Raw genomic sequence first — 21687 nt, 5'->3', positions numbered from 1 at the left:
CAGAAATCCAAAAGATTAACGATGAAATTTCAGAATTAGACAACTCAATAGAAAGCCATAAGAGCAGAACTGAATCAATGGAAGTCAGAATTAATGAGAGTGAAGATAAAACACTTGATACCAACTTATTTGAGGAAAAATCAGAAAAGAAATTAAAAAAAAAAAAAATGAAGAAACCCTGAAAATTATGTGGGACTCTATCAAAAGGAATAGCCTACTAGTGATTGGAGTACCAGAAACGGGGAGGATGACAGAAAATACAGACAGAATTGTTGAAGATATTTTGGCAAAATACTTCCCTCATATCATGAAAGATGAGAGGATATCTATCCAAGATGCTCATCGAACCCCACATAAGGTAGATCCCAAAAGAAAGTCACCAAGACATATTATAATCAAACTTGCCAAAACCAAAGATAAAGAGAGAATTTTAAGAGTGGCTAGGAAAAAACAAAAAGTCATCTGTAAAGGGGAGTCAATAAGACTAAGCTCAGACTACTAAGCAGAAACCACCCAGGCAAGAAGGCAATGAGATAACATATATAAAGCCTTAAAGGAAAAATATTGCCAGTCAGTACTATATATTGAACAAACCTCTCTCTCAAATATGATGGCAAAATTAGGGCATTAACAGATAAACAGAAGTTTAGAGTATTTGCAAAAACCAAAGCAAAATTACAAGAAATGTTAAAGCGAGTACTCAGGTTAGAAAATTAATAACAACCCAAGACTAGAATACAGGACAGAGCAACCAGATATCAACCTAGGTAGGGAAATCATAAAAATAAGTCAAATCTAAAAAACTGAAAAGACAGAACAGAGACATCAATATGTAAAAGATGCAACACTAAAAAAAGTTATAGATCTTTCATAAGGAGAGTAAGTCAAGGTGACATAAAGAAATAAAAGTTGGTTTAAACTTAGAAAAAAAAGGGGTAGATATTAAGGCAACCACAAAGGTAACTAACAAACCCACACATCAAAATAAAAAATAAGAAAAACATAAAGACTCAGCAAATACAAAATCAACAATGAAAAAGATAAAAAGAAAATACATAAAGACAAATGACTTAGCATAGAAATTAAGTGGAACAAAGAAACTGTCAACAACATACACAAAAAAAGACATCGAAATACCAGCACTAAACAAAAAAACAAAAAACCTCTTACCTATCAATAATTATACTGAATGTAAATGGACTAAATGCACCAATAAAGAGACAGAGAGTGGCAGAATGGGTAAAAAAAAAAAATGATTTGTTTATATGCTGCCTGCAAGAGGCACACCTTAGACCTAAAGATAAAGACAAACTAAAACCCAAAGGATGGAAAAAAATACATCAAGGATACAACAATCAAAAGAGAGCAGGAGTGACAATATTAATTTCTAACAAAATAGACTTTAAAGTTAAATCCACCACAAAGAATAAGGAAAGACACTGTATAAAGATTAAAAGGTCTATACACTACGAGGACATAACTACAATAAATATTTAGACATCAAACAACAGGGCTCCAAAATACATAAAACAAACTCTAACAGCATTGAAAGGTGAGCTAGACAGCCCCACAATAACAGTAGGAGACTGCAACACAGCACTTTAAGTGAAGGACAAAACATTCAAAAACAAGTTCAATAAAAAAAGGTCTCAATGCTTCAATCAACCAACTTGATCTCATAGATATACACAGAACACTCCACCCAACAGCAGACAAATATACTTTCTTTTCCAACACACATGGAACATTCTCCAGAATAGACCACATATTAGGTCATAAAGCCAGCTTTAACAGAATCCAAAGCATCAAAATATTACAAAGGATGTTTTCTAAACATAAAACTGTAAAAGTAGAAACCAATAACAGAAAAAGCAAGGAAAAAAAAATCAAACACATGGAAATTGAAAAACACCTTGCTCAAAAACTGTTGCATTATAGAAGAAATTAAGAATTGAATAAAAAAATTCACATAATCAAATGAGAATTAAAACACATCCTACCAGAATCTTTGGGACACAACAAAAGCAGTGCTCAATAAATGCACACATCCAAAAAGAAGAAAAGGCCAAAATCAAAACATTAACCCTACAACTCAAACAAATATAAAGACAACGGCAAAAGAAGCACTCAGGCAACAGAAGAGAGCAAATAATAAAAATTAGAGAAGAATTAAATGAAAGAGAACAGAAAAACAATTGAAAGAGTTAACAAGACCAAAACCTGATCATTTGAAAAGATCAATAAAATCAATAAACCACTGACCAAACAGACAAACAAAAAATAGGAGAAGAAGCAAATAACCTGAATAAAAAATGAGATGATGATATCACAACAGGCCCAACTGAAATTAAAAGAATCATAACAGAATACTATGAAAAATTATAGTCTAAGAAATTTGAAAACCTAGAGGAAATGGACAAATTTCTAGAAACACACTACCTACCTAAACTAACACCAACAGAGGCAGAAAAACTAAATAAACCTATGACAAAAAAAAGAGATTGAAAAGGTAATTAAAAAACTTCCCCCCTCAAAAAAAAAAAGCCCTGGCCCTGATGGTTTCACTGTAGAATTCTACCAAAGTTTCAGAGAAGAGTTAACACCACTACTACTTCAGTGCATAGAAAAAAAAATTTTTTTTGGATGGAGTAATCCCAAACTCATTTTATGAAGCCAGCATAACCCTGATACCAAACCCAGGTAAATACATCTCAAAAAAAGAAAATTACAGACGAATACCCCTCATGAACATAGACGCAAAAATCCTCAACAAAATTCTAGCCGATAGAATTCAACAGCATATCAAAAAGCTAATTCACCATGACCAAGTGGGATTCATAAAAGGTATGCAGAGATAGGTTGACATTAGAAAAACAAAGTAATCCATCACATAAATAATAATAATAAAAAAGACAGGGACCCCACGATCTTACCAATTCATGCAGAAAAGGTATTTGACCAAGTTCAACAGACATGCATGATAAAAACTTTCAGCAAAATAGGAATGGAAGAGAAATTCCTCAACATATTAAACGACATTTATACATAGTTAACAGCCAACATCATCCTAAATGGAGACAGTCTGAAATCATTCCCTTTGAGAACAGGAACCAAACAAGGTTGCCTTTTATCACCACTCTTATTCAACATCATGTTGGAGGTCCTAGCCAGGGCAATTAGGCTAGAAAAAGAAATAAAATGCTTCCAAATTGGTAAGGAAGAAGTAAATTTATCTCTACTTGCAGATGATACAATCTTCTACTCAGAAAACCCAAAATAACCCACAAGGACAGGATATGAGATAAACATACAAAAATAAATTAGATTCCTCTACACCAACAACAAAAACTTGGAGAGGAAATCACCAAATCAATATCTTTTACAATAGTCCCCAAGAAGATAAAATACTTAGGAATAAATCTAACCAGGGACGTGAAAAAAAAAAAAAAAAAGACCTACATAAAGAAAACTATAAGACACTACTGCAAGAAACCAGAAGAGACCTACATAAGTGGAAAAACATACCTTGTTCATGGATAGGAAGACTCTACGTTGTGAAAATGTCTATTCTACCCAAAGAGATATACAGATAAGTGCAATCCAGATCCAAATTCCAATGATTTTTTAATGAGATGGAGAAACAAATCACCAACTTCGTATGGAAGAGGAAGAGGCCCTAGATAAGTAAAGCATTACTGAAGATAAAGAACAAAGATGGAGGCCTCACACTACCTGATTTTAGAACCTGTTATAATGCCATGATAGTCGAAACAGCCTGGTACTGGTACAACAGACACATAGGCCAGTGGAACAGAATTGAGGATCTAGACATGAATTCATCCACCTATGAGCAGCTGATAATTGACAAAGGCCCAAAATCTGTTAATTGGGGAAAAGACAATCTCTTTAACAAATGGTGCTGGCATAACTGGATATCCACCTGCAAAAAAAAAAAGAAAATGAAACCAGACCCATAGCTCACACCATTCACAGAAACTAACTCAAAATGTATCAAAGACTTAAATAAAAAATCTAAAATGGTAAATGTCATGGAAGAAAAAATAGGGTCAATGCTAGGAGCCCTAATACATGGCATAAACAGAATACAAAACATTACTAACAATGTGGAAACAGAAGAAGAGAAATTAGATAACTGGGAGCTCCTAAAAATCAAACACTTATGCTCATCCAAAGACCTCACAAAAGAGAAAAAAGACAACCTACAGACTGGGAAAAATTTTTTGACTACAACAAATCCCATCAACTTCTAATCTTTAAGATACTGAAAAACCTCAACAACAAAATACAAATAACCCAAATAAAAAATGGGCAAAGATATGAACAAGCACTTCACCAAAGAAGACATTCAGGCAGCTAACAGATACATGAGGAAATGCTCACGATCTTAGAGAAATGCAAATCAAAACTACAAGGAGATGCCATCTCACCTCAACAAGGGTAGCATTAATCCAAAAATCCCAAAATATTAAATGTTGGAGAGGTTGTGGAGAGACTGGAACACTTACACACTGCTGGTGGAAATGTAAAACGGTACAACCACTTTGAAAATCGATTTGGTTCTTTGTCAAAAAGCTAGAAATAGAACTACCATAGGATCCGACAACGATGAATCCTACAAACATCTCATAACATGGATGAATCTGGAAGGCATTATCATGAGTGAAATTAGTCAGTCACAAAAGGACACATATTGTATGAGAACACTGTTATAAGAACCCAAGAAAAGGTTTAAACACACAAGAAAACATTATTTGATGGTTAGAAGGCTGGAGAGGGAGGGAGAGAGGTATTCACTAACTACATGGTAGACAAGGATTAGCTTAGGTGAAGGGAAGGACAACACACAATATACGGGAAGTCAGCGCGATTGGACTAAACCAAAAGTTAAGTTTTCTGAATTCAACCAAACACTTTGAGAAACAGAGTAGCAGGAGCAGAGGCCTGGGGACCATGGTTTCAGGGGACATCTAGGTCAATTGGCATAACAAAGTTTACTGAGAAAATATTCTGCATGCCACTTTGGTGAGTGGGGTCTGGGGTCTGAAAATCTAGCAAGCGGCCATCTAAGATGCATCAATTGGTCCCAACACACTTGGAGAAAAGGAGAATGAAGAACACCAAAAACAAGGAAAATATGAGTCCAAGAGACAGAAAGCATCCATATAAACCCAAGTCTTCATAAGCCTGAGACCAGAAGAACTGGCTACCACCAATGACCAACCTGGCAGGGAACGAAAGAGTCCCTGATGGAGCTGGAGAAAAGTGGGGTTCACACTTAATGGTCTCACTGAGACTGTAGGAACTCCAGAAGACATGGCCTTCAGACTCTCTGTTATCCCAAAACTAAAACCATTCCCAAAGCCAACTATTCAGACAGTAATTAGACTGGACTATATGACATAAACGATTATTGAGAAGAATGTGGTTCTTTTAGCTCAAGTAAATATGTGAAACCTAATGGGCAGCTATAGTCTGGAGGTTAGATGAAAAGACAGAGGGACAGGAGCTGGTTGAATGGATATAGGAAATACACGGTGGAGAGGAGAAGCGTGCTGTCACATAAGAGGGAGGGCAACTAGGGTCACATGACAATGCATGTATAAATTTTTGTATGAGAAACTAACTTGAAGTGTAAACTTTCACCTAAAGCACGGTAAAAAAAAAAAATGATGTTCTAAATTTTTCTTTTTTTACTGGGTCTGAGTTTTTCCATTTCTGGTATTATTTACTTGCATCCTCTCTCTCTTGCTTTCTCTTTTTATTTTGATCAATTTTTTTCTATTTCATTAGTCTTTTAAATAGTCAGCTTTTGATTTTGTTGTCTCTATTTCCTTGTTTCTTATTATATTATTGTCTGTTCTGGTATTTACTGTTTGCTTCTTACTACTTTTTTTTTTTTTTGAGGTTATCAACTGTTTACATTTTAACCTCAGAGCATTAATTTCTAAAGTCTTCTTAAAATAAATTTAAAGTCATAATTTCCCTCTAACTACTACTTTAGCTGCATACTAAAAATTTAGATATATTTGCTTTTATTGTGATATAGCTCTAAATATGTTGTTAATTTTAATTTTCAATTATTTTTAACCTATGAAATATTCACAAGTGTTTTGCAAAATTTCAAATGTATAAAGGGATCTTTTTGTTTTTGATTTCTAATTTTACTTCATTTTAGTCAAGAAGGAAGCCCTGGCGACATAGCAGTTAAGTGCTATGGCTGCTAACCAAAAGGTCAGCAATTCAAATCCAACACGCACTCCTTGGAAACTCTGAGGGGCAGCTCTACTCTGTCCTGCAGGGTCACTATGAGTCAGAATTGACTTGACGGCAATGGGTTTGGTTTCCTGGTTTTAGTTAGGGAATGCACTCCCTATGATATAATTTTATCCTTGTGGACTCTATTTTTGCTGTTTTTTTGAGAAATTTTTGGGAAACTTTCTGTCATTAGTTATATTTTTCTTTTTTATGTAGGCAGGTAATTTCTTTCTCTGGGATTTTAAAATCTCACTACAATATTTCTAGGTTTTCATTTAGGTTTATTTATTTTGTTAGTAAGAATCCTTTTTTTTAATTCTAAACAATTTTGTCATTATATATTAGGATATGGTCTGTCCTCAATTCTTTCTATTCTCAATTTCTGGAACTCCCTTGGACCAATATGTGGCTTCTTTTTCATCCCATTTAGGTTCTCTTTAATATTGTCTACCATTATCTCTCTGGTGCATGTTATATAATTTCTTCAAGCCAAATTTCCATCCACCAATGCCCTCTTCAGCTACATCTAATCTGCCACTTTATCCATTTATAAAGTTTTAAATTTCATTGATTACATATTTCATTTTATTTTTTTCTAATTCTAATCTATCTGCTCCATTTTTATAATGTCTTGGCCTTTTTAGGTTTTTATTTTTTCTCATATCGGGATATAATATCACCTTTAACTCATAAATTTTGTGTTGAAGACACAAGCATATCTTTTTTAAAAAATGTACTTATTACTACCAAAAGCCATGATTAAATAGGTACAGATCTAGTCACCAAGATCTTCCTTCTCTCCTTACATGCTGGGGCCTGCTCATGTAAAATATTTGGCATAGGGGCACACAATAGAACATGTGATTCTTGAAGACAGATCAGTTCACTTCAAAGGGGGTGGGGGGAAGACCCCAGATACTGCTTACCAAAGTAGAATGTAGAACGTATTCTTTATAAACTATGTTATGTCAGTTGAGCTAGATATTCCCCAAGATCATCTAGGATACTCCACTGGTTTCACCCCTTTGGGAGCAAGGAAGAATGAAGAAAACTAAAGACACAAGGGAAAGATTAGTCCAAATGCCTAATGGACCACATCTACCACAGCCTCTACCAGACTGAGTCCAGTACAACTAAATGGTGCCCAGGTACCACCACTGACTGCTCTGACGGGGTCACAATAGAAGGTCCAGGACAGAGCTGGAGAAAAATGTAGAACAAAATTCTAACTCAGAAAGAAAACCAGACTTGCTGGCCTGACAGAGACTGGAGAAACCCTGAGAGTATGACCCGGCACATCCTTTCAGCTCAGTAATAAGGTCATCCCTGAGGTTCACCCTTCAGCCAAAGATTGAACAGACCCAGGGAACAAAATAAGACTAAAGGGTCACACCAGCCCTGAGGCAGGGATTAGAATGCAGGAGGGAACAAGAAAGCTGGTAATAGAGAACCCAGGGTTGAGAAGGGAGAGTGTTGACATGTTGTGGGGTTGTTAACCAATGTCATAGAACAATGTGTGTACCAACTGTTTGATGAGAAACTAGTTTGTTCTGTAAGCCTTTATCTAAAGTACAAAAAAAACAGGAAGGGAAACATGTCCAATCAGGTAGGAGACAGAGAGAGACCATGTGTATTGTAGTAACGTTTCTCCTTCACTTGGAAGGAAACTTTAAAAAAGCAGGATATAAGTACCTCCTCTATACTCCACAATAGTGTTTTATAGATTAATGTTCTACCAACAGAAAATGTTAAGATTGTAAGGCTCCTATTTTTTTGTGTGTTTCTTCTAATTCATGGTGCATTGTTTCTTTTTTTGTTTTTTCCTGAGAAAATCTTCTGCAGCCTGAGTTATGTATCCACATAAAACAGTTTTTCATTCTTTCAAGGCACTCCAGAATTATTATCAGGGCTGAGGGAACAACAGATTTGGAAAAAAGGGGAAAAGCATAAGTGAAGACTCAATGGGAAGAGATATGGGGAATATTAGGGAAACAGAGGTTGTAGGGGACTGGAAATAAATACCAGGGAAAAAGGCTATAGAATTTGATAGAGGCCAAATAATGAAAGGTAGTACTCATCATAACATTTTATTTTAATGCACATACACATTAACTGCCATTTTAATTTTTTTCCATGTTATCTTAGGCTATCACCTTAATGGAACTATCAGTCATTACGTGGTACATTAATTGATCTGCCTTTGGACAAGTATAAGACTTAAATAAAAAAAAAAATACATGTAGTAAAATTAATACAAGTATCAATATCTTGGATGATGAACTTAAAAGTACTGGGATTTCTGGAACATGTTTTCAAAACAAATCACTACCACTTAATGGAATAAAGATGTGTTTTGAAGCAAGCAGTTTACCTTTACCCAAAAGCAATATGTCCTAGGAATTGCTACTGGTTTGAAGAGGATAAAACATCATTGTTGTTCGACTGCTCTTTTAATTTCTTTCTGCTTTTTCATTTTTTCTCGGTAAAGCTCCTTGCTCTCTATTTCTCTTCACAATTTCTCTTGGGAGTGAGAACTACGGTATGTTTACTCTGTGTTAATATTTGAAAATGTACTTTTTTTATTTCAAACGAACCTCTTAGATAAATGCCACCATATATTACTTTTCCAAAGTTAAATGGCCAATTGTTTGTTGCCAGAAACTAACCAACGCTTTCATATGTTTTATTTGTGCCTTAAGATATGAAACTACATCAACTTGAAAATGGTGCCTAATGAGATCATGCTCTCAAGTCACAAAAAGAAAATATATACTTCATTATTTATGTAATTTCCTGAAAATTAAAAAAAAACACATTAGGAATAAATATTGCAAGAATTTTAGAAGCATTTTAATTATTTCTTAAATTTTATATTAAATGATTTGAGCACTTTCTCCATACTATATTTCTTAAAGAGAAAACAAATAGAATTCATGCTCTGGAAAATGGGATGTACTTATTACAACTTGTTTTGCATTACAATGTTAAGTGCATCCAATACTGAATGAACGCAAAGCACAAACCCTGTCAAACGCCAGGAATACAGAAGAACAAAGAAACAATACCCTCCAAGAGTTCATGATCTATTAGGGGTACCAGTCAAATGACTCTTATTTAAGATGGTCCATGTCAACTGGTTTGATAGATAAAGCAAAACATACTTAGAGATATAAGGCAAGAATAGATCTATACTAAAGAAGTTGATAAAGGCCAAATAGTAAAATCCTTCCCTATATACCTACTTTCAATACACATACATATTGCTGCCAGTATATATTTTTCCCATATGGCTACCATTTTATATTTTTCTGCATAGATAATTTCTAAAGTCTTGTAGAAATTAGAATAAATGTTGCAACAGCTAAAAAAAAGGAAAAGAATGAAATAAGCAAATTACACACATATATACACACACACAAACATGTTCATCATTTATTGTTTTTGAACAAATTTGGAACTGTGTGACATAAGAATTCTATTACTAACATCAAAGACACATCTAGCAACACAGAGTCCTCAGGCTTTCACAGACATATCACTTTGGCGTGTGAATAGCTATGTTGTGATGTTGTTCAATTAATCACTCATAGACCCTACACAAATTTCCCAAGAGATAAGTCATCCCACCTAGCAAAGGACAAAGTAATAATCATTTCTCTTTTTCATGAATGTCACAATTATACACCTACATTTGTAAAAGAAAAGAAGAATAAATACATGTATTAAATCTGTTAATATTTTATTACGGCTTCTGTACCTATATATTCATGGTGGATTTGGCCTTTAGATCATTTAACATTTTGTACAGTTATTAGGATGTCTGCTATCCTCTCTTCATCCTGTATGTATACTAAAAATCATGAGTTACTGCTATTCCAACCAAACACCATTGAGCTTCCCTTAACTTTACCCTTTCCTTTTAACTTTTTTTTTAATCTAGTGATAAATCTGGCTGTCATTATTTGACTATGCAAAGACATTGGACTGTGTGGATCATAACAAATTATGGATAACTTAATTATCCTTAACACAATTACAAAGAATGGGGATTCTGGAACACTTATTTGGGCTCACGTAGAACCTGTACGTAGAGCAAGAAGCAGTCGTTCAAACAGAACAAGGGGATATTGCACGGTTTAAAATCAGGAAAGATGTGCAACAGGGTTGTATTCTTTCAACATACTTATTCAACTTGTATGCTGAGCAAATAATCTGAGAACCTGGACTATATGATGAAGAACTCAACATCAGGATTGTAAGAAGTCTCATTAACAACCTGCAATTTGCAGATGACACAACCATGCTTGCTGAAAGTGAAAAGGACTTGAAGCATCTACTGATGAAGGTCAAAGACTACAGCCTTCAGTATGGATTGCACCTCAACATAAAGAAAATAAATATTATCACAACTGGACCAATAAGCAACATCATGATAAATGGATAAAATATTGAAATTCTGAAGGAATTCATTTTACTTGGAATCACAATTGACACCTGTGGAAGCAGCAGTCAAGAAATCAAAGGACGCATTGCACTGGAAAAATCTGCTGCAAAAGATCTCTTTAAAAAGTCTAAAAGCAAATATTTCACTTTAAGGAATAAGGTGTGCCAACTCCGTCCATGGTTTTTTGAATAGCCTTATATGCATGCAGAAGTTGGACAATGAGTAAGGAAGAACAAAGAAGAATCGAAGTATTTGAATTAAGGTGTTGGCTAAGAGTATTGAATATACCATGAACTGCCAGAAGAACGAACAAATCTGTCTCGGAAGAAGTACAGACAGAAACTTCTTTAGAAGCGGGGATGGTGGGACTTCATCTCACATACTTTGGGTGTGTCATCGGGTGAGACCAATCCCTGGAGAAGCACATCATGCTTGGAAAAGTAGAGGGTCAGAGAAAAAGAGATGGATTGACACAGTGGCTTATCAATGGGCTCAAACAGCAATGATTGTGAGGATGGCACAGGACTGGGCAGTGTTTCGTTTTGTTGTACATAGTATCATTATGAGATGCAACCAACTCAAGGGCGCCTAACAACAACAAGAACTCTCTGCGAAACAAATTTGCCAATTAGAGTACAATATTTGTGTACAGTTCTTTTTGTCTATACTTATTTCTTTTCTTCCATGCATCCTTCAGTGTGGTCATATCATTTCTTTTAATACAGTCAGGTCACTTGTTATCTGTATGTCATTCACCATGAATCATTTACATATATTGGTTGATTTTATTTATTTGTTGGGTATGTGAAACATTACCATGGTCCTAGTGTATTTTCAGGAAAGCATCATTTCTCCTTATTCCTACTACCCCATTCCTCTATTCTACTCAGTTTATCACATTCCCTTTTGACTTCATTTAGAACTCATCTGGGTCCAACTCATGGTGACCCTGTGGATAAAAGAAGGAAATTTTGCACAGTCCTGTGTCTTCTTCCTGATCATTGTTATATTTGCTTCAGTCCTTTGCTGCAGTCCTTGTGTCAATCCATTTCATTGAGGGCTTCCTTTGCCTTCACTGGCATTCACTTTACCAAATATGATGTCCTTCTCTGGTGATCAATGCCTCCTGATGATTCATCCAAAGTAAGCAAGTCAAAGTCCCAGACAACGTTCTGTGACCATAGGGCTTTGACTGGCTACTTTTTGGAAGGCCTTTCTTCCTAGTCTTTCTTAGTTTGAAAGCCCCACTGAAATCTTTCCATTATGGGTGACGTTCGAGACATTTAAAATACTGGTTTCATAGTTTCCACCATCATGGCAACATGCAAGCCACCACATTTGCACAAATTGCCAAACTGATGGTGGCTTATTTTATTACTGTGGCAGATTTGGACCTAAAACACTGTATGGAGTTGTCTTAGTTATCCACTGCTGGTATAACAGAAATACCACACGTGGAAGGGTTTACCAAAGAGAGGCTTATTGTCTCACAGTCCAGGAGGCTAGAAATCTGAATTCAGGATGCCAGCTCCAGGGGGAGGCTTTCTCTCTCTGTTGGCTCTGGGGGAAGGTCCTTGTCATCAATCTTCCCCTGGTCTAGAAGCTTCTCAGTGCAGTGACCCCAGGTACAAAGGACACACTCTGCTCCTGGCTGTTTTTTCTGGGTGGCATGAGGTCTCTCTGCCTACTCTTTTTTATATCTCAAAAGAGGTTGACTCAAGATATAACCTAATCTTGTAGTGTTTTTTTTTTTTTTGTAGATTGAGTCCTGGTTCATTAACATAACTCCTTCTACTCCTACCTCATTAACATCATATAGGCAGGATTTACAACATATAGGAACATCAAATCAGATGACAAAACAGTGGACAAACACACAATACTAGTAATCATGGCCGAACTAAATTGATGTACATTTTGGGGTGACACAATCCATATATGAGTAAATCTGGTTCTGATTTCATTTTACTAATATTCTATTTATGTGTAAACTCTACTAGAAATTCTTGGATGCTTTACAAATCAACTTAATTAAAGAAAGGAGTTCACTGGAGGAAACCTGGTATTTGTAGCAGGCCCAACACAAGAAAACTGAAGTGGCCCTTAAAAGCTACCATCCCCTTTGAAAATGGCCCTACATCAGGAGAACATAGTCTTCAATTGTACTGGAATGGCAAGTGCTTTGGTGAGGTGTGATGGTGAAAAATGTACTAGGGGTACACTAGTCATTAAATGACATAAACTGAAGTCACAAGAAACAGTATAGAAAGAAGCAAAAGACAGAATGATTAATGAACTGTAGTAATTGAAGTTTGGTTCATGGGTGTCTTATTTACCTAGTGCTGTACAAGTAGGTAGATTTAAAGAACAGAAATTTATTTTTGTAACACTGTGTTGATCCATCTAAACTGCACATGCAGACGGGCTGTGCTTCAAATCTCCAGCAGCCATAAAACTGCTAGGAATGAGAAGCATCATCCACTGCCATCAACCATCCTATGAGTACTACATTCATCTGTGATCAAGCCAAACACAGGAGATATTTACACAGTGTTGGTAAAGTGAGAGCTGTTACTTATTAGAATTTACAGAAAGAACAGTAAACAATAACAACAGATTCCCAAAGGGGAAACTCTTACCCTTTCCTAAATTACCCATGGCTGAAACAGAGCCCCCACAGTACTGTGTTAAAAATCCTATTTTCTTTGCTTGACTTCCTCCCCCACAGTGTTGTATTAAAAATCCTGTTTCCTTTGCTGGGCTTCTTCCCTGTAGCTTTGCATTTGAATCCTGCTTTAAAAAAAAAAAAAAAAAAGATTGGAGGTTATATGTAAACCCCATTGTGCCTTCATAGTATGATTAAGAATGTTGCCGACGTAACTTGTATGAACTCCACACTTGTAAACCCCTTAAAAGTAACTTGCCTGCCCACCCTTGGGGAGTAGTCTTGGCAGCTGTAGCTCTGACTGACTCCTTTTCCTTGTACAATGAAATAAATATGCCTTTCCTGTTCTTCCATCTCGATCTCTCATTTATTGGTCCAATATGAGTCAGACGGAGCAAGAACCTGGTTTTTCCACCCAGTAACATATCCATTCTTATGTGGCTGGGCAGGTGTCCCATGGTTCAGCTCACATGCTGTGACCACGTCATTGCTGCCTCTGGCTATCACCACATTTTTGCTCAGGAGTACCTGCATGGCTTCTGATGCTTCTGCTCTCCGTCTGAGACTCTCTGGCCTCTGCTGCTAGCTCTTGTCACACTACCTGGGTCTGTGAGGGTCTCTTGCTGTCATGTTACCCAGAGCCCATGTCACTCAGGGATGGGGAGGAAGAGTGTAGCCCCTGTATGGTGCACACTCAGGCGTCTCTTGTCCTGCACAAGCAAGTGTTACAGCTCTTCTAGCTCTGCTGGCAAGTCTTCTGCCCAGAGGTGTAAAGCTCTGCCCTGCTGAAGGAAGAACATTGCACAGGATCCTCCGATCCCAGCATGGAGAACCTTCAGTCCCCTTGTCCTGTTCAAGCAAGTGTTACAGCTCTTTTAGCTCCGCCAGTAAGCCTCCTGCCTGAAGGCATCCAGTTCTTGCTCCATAGGCCAGGAAGCCCACTGTTACTGTCTCTCTCTGTCGTGCACCATGTTCAGTGTTACAGCACTTTCTTTTCGATGTAAAATGTTCTCAGCATACCGACCCCATGTTTAAAGGACAGACTCTCTTCCAGACTCTTCCTGATGGCAGTGAGGTCCCCCCATCCCCTGTGTGATTGACCCTTATATAAGCAAATTCTATTGTCTATTTCAAGGCATAATTTTCCCACTAGAACCATGAACTTACCAATACCATTGGTGGACCACAATTCACTCAATTTGCATAGACCCAGCCAATCATTTTGTGGGAATTACAAGACCATGGGTAGAAAGGTCATACAAAAGTGATTCATTGCACCTCAGTTTTGTCACAGTTATGGAACTAAAAGTTCAAGCCAAAGTCTTGGCCATGTTAATTCCTTCTTTGAGCTTCTTTCATAGTTCTGGTGTTTCCTGGTGATCTTAGTATTCCTTTGCTTGTTGATGATCTTCGCATGTCAGCTGTCTTCCCCTATGTGTATGTGTATCTATTCTGATCAGTTTATAATTCAGAAATGATTAGGTGTAAGAGACACCTTACAATAGTATGATCTCAACTGATTGATTACATTATATTAGATTGCATTATGCAAGATTATTGCATTATATTACATTAGGTGTGATAGAAGTGTATTAAATTAGGTTACTTTACGGAAGGTAAAGTGCTCTAAGACACAGCAACTATGCTAGTGTTTGGTCAGACCACTAAGAACCATAGGATAGCCAAGCTGACACATAAAATTAACCATCACAATAAGGAAAGTGTTCACAGAAAATTTATTTCAGGTCCCAGGAGATTTCAGACTTGTTAAAGGCTTTGAGTTCTTGAACAGCAAAGGAAAAGAAGACATTCTACAAGGAACTCTGCAGTTCTCAGGGCTTGGATTTCCTGAGACTCTAAAATTTTAGTGATGGACTGCCATCAGGTTGCCAAAATTTTATTCTGCCAAGTAATGGCATTCAGATACAAGGAGGAAATAAATAAGCAGCAACCTGAAGATGTAACTATCATCTACTGTCAGCACAATATCATAAAATGAGTTGGTATTTTGAAGCACAAAAAGCTTAAAAAAAAATGGAGAAATGACAACTTCAAAAAAAAAAAAAAGACAGTCTTTAAATTGAATAAATTTAGCTTTAGGAAAAAAAATTACATTGACCCTATTTTCCCCCCTTTTCTTCTATTGACTGGTGAAATCTTAGTCAAGAACCAGCAACTGCCTGCAGATTGACTTTTAAGAATCACTGATCTAATTTCTCTGAGTTTCATAATCCTCACTGGTAACATGAAAATATAAACAACAAACTTCTTTCAGCACCTTTACTACTCTTGGGACAGATAGCAATCAAGAGACCCAGAGCATGAGATGATTATTTTTGCCAAGGGTTATTAAATGCTTGAGTACTCCAGTAAATCCCTGGGCTCAATAGTCTTGTGGGACCCACTGTGGGGGTGTGTATTGTGTGTGTATTTCTAATGACATCCCTAAACTCATTAAACCTCAAATTAAAGTCCCATATCACACCAATCTTTTATTTTTAAGACTGAGAAAGACACATATCATGATCTCCTTCAAGGTCCAAAGAGTTTGTAATATCAGATGAATTTCTCTGTTTTACTTTTAGCCAACTGAATAATTTAAACCTGGACATGTAGCCATGTGTATCAGACAGTAGGAGAGACTTTGCCCTTCCTTGACTGTAATAGAGATCCGTAGCATGAGCAAAGAAAGCAACTACTAAGAACTTCAATTTCCGTGCAGGATCAGGGTAAGTTTCCGGTTTACTTTATAGCGATTGTATTCAATAGAATAGCAGAATGGTTATTAGCAACAATGCTAATCACATGCAACTTTCTGGATTTATCCAGGAGCATTTGTCACTGCTGTTTTCCCATTTGGTTATGTCCTCTCCTCTCCTCCTCTGTTAGCTTTGCCTTGTCTCTTATTTACAACTGGGGTCACGCTCTATCCCTTGCTAAAGATTTCCAGTCTAAGTTCATCTTCTCTGGTGCAGAGATACTCACTGGGGTTTCTGTAAGACTGTTAAATTGCCTTATCCCCAAAGTGCTTCTGTTTTATGTATTTACTGATATTTATTGTTTTCTTGTACACCAGACTGAACACACAGATTTCTAAGAGGTAAAGCTACAAGGGCAGATACAAGACAAGGGAAGGGTATTCATTTTTGGACAGAATATTAAACATAAATTTCGTTTCTTTTCTATCTTGCTTAGCTGGATTCAAGTACAGAGAAAGAATGTCCTCTGGCCACTTTGAGATAAACCAAGTGTTCACTCAGGTTGTGTAGCTCTGTTTTCTTTTATTTTGGCCTCAGAAGCACTTACCAAAGGAATTTCCAGCCCAAATTGTATAAAGGGCCTTCAATACACCACCTCTTCCAAAAACAGGCTTAATGCTTACAATCCTTCTCGAAATTTCCAGATCTAAGACTTACATGTCTAAAAACCTAGCCATCAGCAAATGCTTCCCATCATACCGTCTAAGCTTAAAACATTTTCATCATGCATAAAAAGGAAATGAAGCTAGGACGAAGAAGAAATATTTTCATTTAAGGAGGCCTTCTTAGTCAAGACAAAATCTAGACACCACAAGCCAAAAACAAACTAACAAAACAACTAAATATACTCAACTACTTAAAATTTAAAAAATCTGAATGGAATGATATCATAAATAAAATCAACACATAAACAATAAATTTAAGAAAAGATAACAGTGCAGAGAGAAAGTTAATTTCTGTAACAAATGAGGAATATCTACAAATGGATAAGAGAAGGATAAACAAGCCTACAGAAAAATGATCAAAAGCCAAGGGTAGTAAATGATGGCCAAAAAACATTTGAAAATATGCTTAAATTCTCTAGAAGACAAAAAAAAAAAAAAAAAAGGACAAAGGAACTATCATGTAACACCCAAGATGAGGACAAAAAAAAAGATAATACATATTACTAGTAACAGTGCAAGAAAAAGGGTATTCCTTAGGGGAAAAAAAAAAGGTATTCATGTATAGTTACCAAAAAGATATATTATTAAAGCTTTCTGCAAATCAATCTAACACTATTTATACAAAGAAAAAACTCACAATGTCGTTGACCCAAAAATACCCCTCCTGGGATATTATTTCATAAAAATAAAATGCCATCATGTATGTGTATAATGTTATATCTACATCATTTAATGATATGCCACTATTTAAAATAATAAACTAGAGCTACGTGTTTTGCTTTGGAGGAATTTTTGGAAAGTATTTTTGAATGAGAAGGGAACATACAAAAAAAATTATGTGTGATAATACCTTCTTATCCTCTAAGTGAGCAATGACACAACTCCTTCTGTGTGTGTGTAAACTCATCTGGGTGCATCAAAACTTACTGAGAAGAAGTTAATTAAAGACTCTGTACATGGGGAACAGGGAACAGGCAGCAAAGAAAAAGGAAAAACTCAGCACAAAAATAAAAATAGTATACAAGTTCATATTTATCCACTTATGGGTAGTTACAAATCTGTGTTTGATATGTAACAATTTAAGAAATGTAACTGCTGAAATAAGAGGAAAATCATTAATTTAACTAGGTATGAACTTGATTAAAAGATGGTGGAGAGTGAAGGTGTGCAAAACTAAAAATGTGTTTGGCTGATCTTCTCTACTCCCTCTAACAACCCAACCGTCTTTGAGAACTGGTCATGGACAGAATATAGTTCTCCAATGAATATTTATGGAATTCCCACTATGATTCAGACAGTAGGGGCACAAAGATGAGTAGATACAGTCCCTGCATTGAAGAGCTTTAAACCTAGTGCAGGGAGTTTGAGAAAAAAACAAATAAAAATAATCCACTGAGTACTAAAATAAATGTATATGCAGAGTGTTACGGGGTCACAAAGAGTTCTAGTGGTTTCAAAAGGAGATAAGGTTTAAGCTGAGTTAAGAAGTATGAGTGAAAATACTGCAAATGATGTATATAGAGAGGCAGAGAAGGGAGCATTTAAAAGGTATATGGAGAAGGAAACTTCCTGGAGTATTTGCGATGTGCATTTCAGTGTATTTGTGACATGCAAACTGTCCTACATGGCTGGAGTACAGCAAGCTTGGGTGGACGTAGGGGGTTGGGATAAATAAGCTTAAAAGTTAACCTGGAAGTTAATTATTATAGATATTAAATGTTAGCTAAGAAATTTGGATTTTTTTCTTGAAGATAATGTGTAACTATTGGATGTTTCTAAATAGAAACAGAATAGAATACTGGTAAAACACACATCTATCCAAAATGACTCCACCTGGAGTCATCAAAAGGGTAGCTTAGCTAGGTTTCTGTGTTTCTTCTGGGTAATACACAGTGTACTCTCTTATTTCTTCAGATCCAGAGCCCAAGGTACCAAGCTTCCCAAAGTTCAAGGTTTATACCAATCAGCAATGCTCTTCTCAGACAGGCTCAGAGTCACCTTTTCCTGCCACAGTATTGGCTGTTCATTGGAGTTTGGGTCTGCATAAATAAGAGGGTTGTAGTCCACTGCTGGAGCTCTGGTCGCACAGTGATTGAAGCTCGGCTGCTAACCAAAATGTTGGTAGTTCAAAACCACCAGCTGCTCCTTGGAAACCCTATGGGGTAGTTCTGCTCTGTCCTATAGGGTCACTATGAGTCGGAATTAACTCAACAGCAATGGATTAGATCACTGACAGGGTCAGAGCAAACATTTGTGAGTGTGGTTGAGGTCTGATAACACTCTTATTGTGAACTTTACAGCTAGAGAGCACTTGGGTTCCAATACAATGTCCTTCATCAGTGATTCCAGTGGCAAACCCTTCTGCCTGCCTCATCCTTGTTTTAATGGAAGGCCAGGAGGCATTATATGAACATCTCTGCTTCTGGAATACTGCTATGCTGTGTTGTTAGAGACTTTTTTTTCTATATATATACAGTGAGAATGAGGTGCCTCACCCCCAAATTTATTCCCAGCATCACTCCAATTAGGAGTAAGAGTGCCATTGTCAGTGCCCTGAAGCCTCTTTCTCTCCTTGTTTGTAGTGAAGTGGAAGTACCTTCTGGCCCAAATTGAATGAAAATAAAAAAATTGAAAGACTGATTAGATTCATCCAGTGAACTTTTCTTCCATTTAACTGCCTAAAAATGCCTGGCAACAATTTTCTCCATAGAAGGGGGCTATGATTTTGCTGCCAAATTCAAGTGATTAGAGTTTCTAAGTAAGTCAGGGAAATGTTTTTTTTTTTTCTAATTAAAACTCTGGACCACACAACCGATGACTGCCCTGACAGGGAGCACAACAGAGAACCCCTGAGGGAGCAGGAGCACAGTGGGATGCAGACCCTAAATTCTCATAAAAAGACCAGACTTAATGGTCTGACTGAGACTAGAGGAATCCCGGCGGTCATGGTCCCCAAACATTCTGTTGACCCAGGACAGGAACCATTCCCAAAGACAACTCATCAGACATGGAAGGGACTAGACAATGGGTTGGAGAGAGATGCTTATGAAGAGTGAGCTACTTGTATCAGGTGGACACTTGAGATTGTGTTGGCATCTCCTGTCTGGAGGGGAGATAGGAGGGTAGAGAGGGTTAGAAACTGGCAAAATTTTCATGAAAGGAGAGACTGGAAGGAGGGAGCGGGCTGACTCATTATGGGGAGAGTAAGTGGGAGTATGGAGTAAGGTGTATAGAAGCTTATATGTGACAGACTGACTTGATTTGTAAATGTTCACTTAAAGCTCAATAAAAATTATTAAAAAAAAAAACCAAAAAACTCTGGACCAATTTGGAGAAGGCTCAGGGTGCTTTAAGGAGATATGGTGGGGAATCATGACCAGAAAGGATGAGTCAAGAAGAACCTATGATTCAGTCTTTCTAATCCTGTCAACCTCTGTTTTGGAAGTCTGACTTTGTTTAGAAGGGGAATTAACATCCATTTTAATGTAATTTTTATTTTTCATTTCCACAGAGCTCCCTGAAGAAGAATGTCTATAGGAAATCTCTCCACAACAATCAAATTTGTCTTAGTGGGCTTAACACAGCAGCCAGAGCTCCAGCTGCCTCTCTTCCGCTTGTTCCTGGGAATCTATGTGGCAACTGTGGTGGGGAACCTAGGATTGATTGTCCTGATTGCAATCAGCCCTCTGCTACACACCCCCATGTACTATTTCATCAGTAGCTTGTCCTTCGTTGATCTCGGCTATTCCTCTGTGATTACCCCCAAAATGTTGGTGAACTTCCTAGGGAAGAATAATATGATCCTTTACTCTGAGTGCATGGCACAGCTCTTTTTCTTTGTGGTCTTTGTGGTGGCTGAGGGCTACCTCTTGACAGCAATGGCATATGACCGCTATGTTGCAATCTGTAGCCCTCTGCTCTATAATATGATCATGTCCCCTCGGGTCTGCTCATTACTGGTGTTAGTTGTCTTCATTCTAGGATTTCTGTCTGCCTTGGCCCATACAAGTGCCATGATGAAACTGTCCTTCTGTAAATCCCACATCATCAGCCATTACTTCTGTGATGTCCTTCCCCTCCTCAATCTCTCCTGCTCCAATACACACCTCAATGAGCTTCTACTTTTCATCATTGCAGGGTTTAACACCTTAGTGCCCACTCTAGCTGTCTTCATCTCCTATGCCTTTATCTTCTACAGTATCCTTCACATCCGGTCCTCAGAGGGTCGGTCAAAAGCTTTCAGCACTTGCAGCTCTCATCTCATGGCTGTGGGGATCTTCTTTGGGTCTATCACGTTCATGTATTTCAAGCCACCTTCAAGTAACTCCCTGGAACAGGAAAAGGTGTCCTCAGTGTTTTATACCACAGTGATCCCCATGCTGAACCCTTTAATATATAGTCTGAGGAACAAGGATGTAAAGAAAGCATTAAGAAAGGTTTTGGTGGGGAGGTGAATCTTGATTTTGAAGATTTACAGGTGGGAAATATTAATGGTTCCCATAAAAAAGGTGTTCTTTTTCCTTGCTACTCTAATATACATGTGAATTTAGAATATACTGTCCCATCCAAAATTAAATTTAGTTGTCTCAATGAAATGAAAAAATATTTAGTAAAGCAATAAATTACTGTTACTATGCTATTATTATTAGTGTTTTCATATTTTGACAGGAAAAACTGAGGTTTAGATAGTTTTCTGTAATTTACTGTGATGGAAAGAAATAAGAATCCAGAGTTTCTCCAAAATTATTATTCTCTTCCCCATATCCTACCCTTGTTTACTGAATACCTGTTATGTGGAAGGTACTGAGTTGTCCTGTTACAAATGCTAAGAGATACATAACTTGATCCCAGATTTCTGTTAATTCTTGAGGGAACAAG

At 36.9% G+C, this 21687-nt stretch overlaps 1 protein-coding gene across 1 annotated transcript; it reads left to right on the top strand.

The window, feature by feature from the left end:
• The first annotated feature begins 20336 nt into the window (after positions 1 to 20336).
• LOC126060667 (olfactory receptor 8D1) lies at positions 20337 to 21263 on the top strand. The gene has a single exon (XM_049856898.1). It carries the CDS (start codon positions 20337 to 20339, stop codon positions 21261 to 21263), a length of 927 nt encoding a protein of 308 aa, XP_049712855.1.
• Positions 21264 to 21687: the final 424 nt, after the last annotated feature.

The sequence above is a fragment of the Elephas maximus genome, chromosome 17 (assembly GCF_024166365.1).
Source record: "Elephas maximus indicus isolate mEleMax1 chromosome 17, mEleMax1 primary haplotype, whole genome shotgun sequence".
Classification (NCBI taxonomy): Eukaryota; Metazoa; Chordata; class Mammalia; order Proboscidea; family Elephantidae; genus Elephas; species Elephas maximus.
Note: the sequence above shows the minus strand (reverse complement) of the source record. Positions and strands in the feature narration are given on the sequence as shown.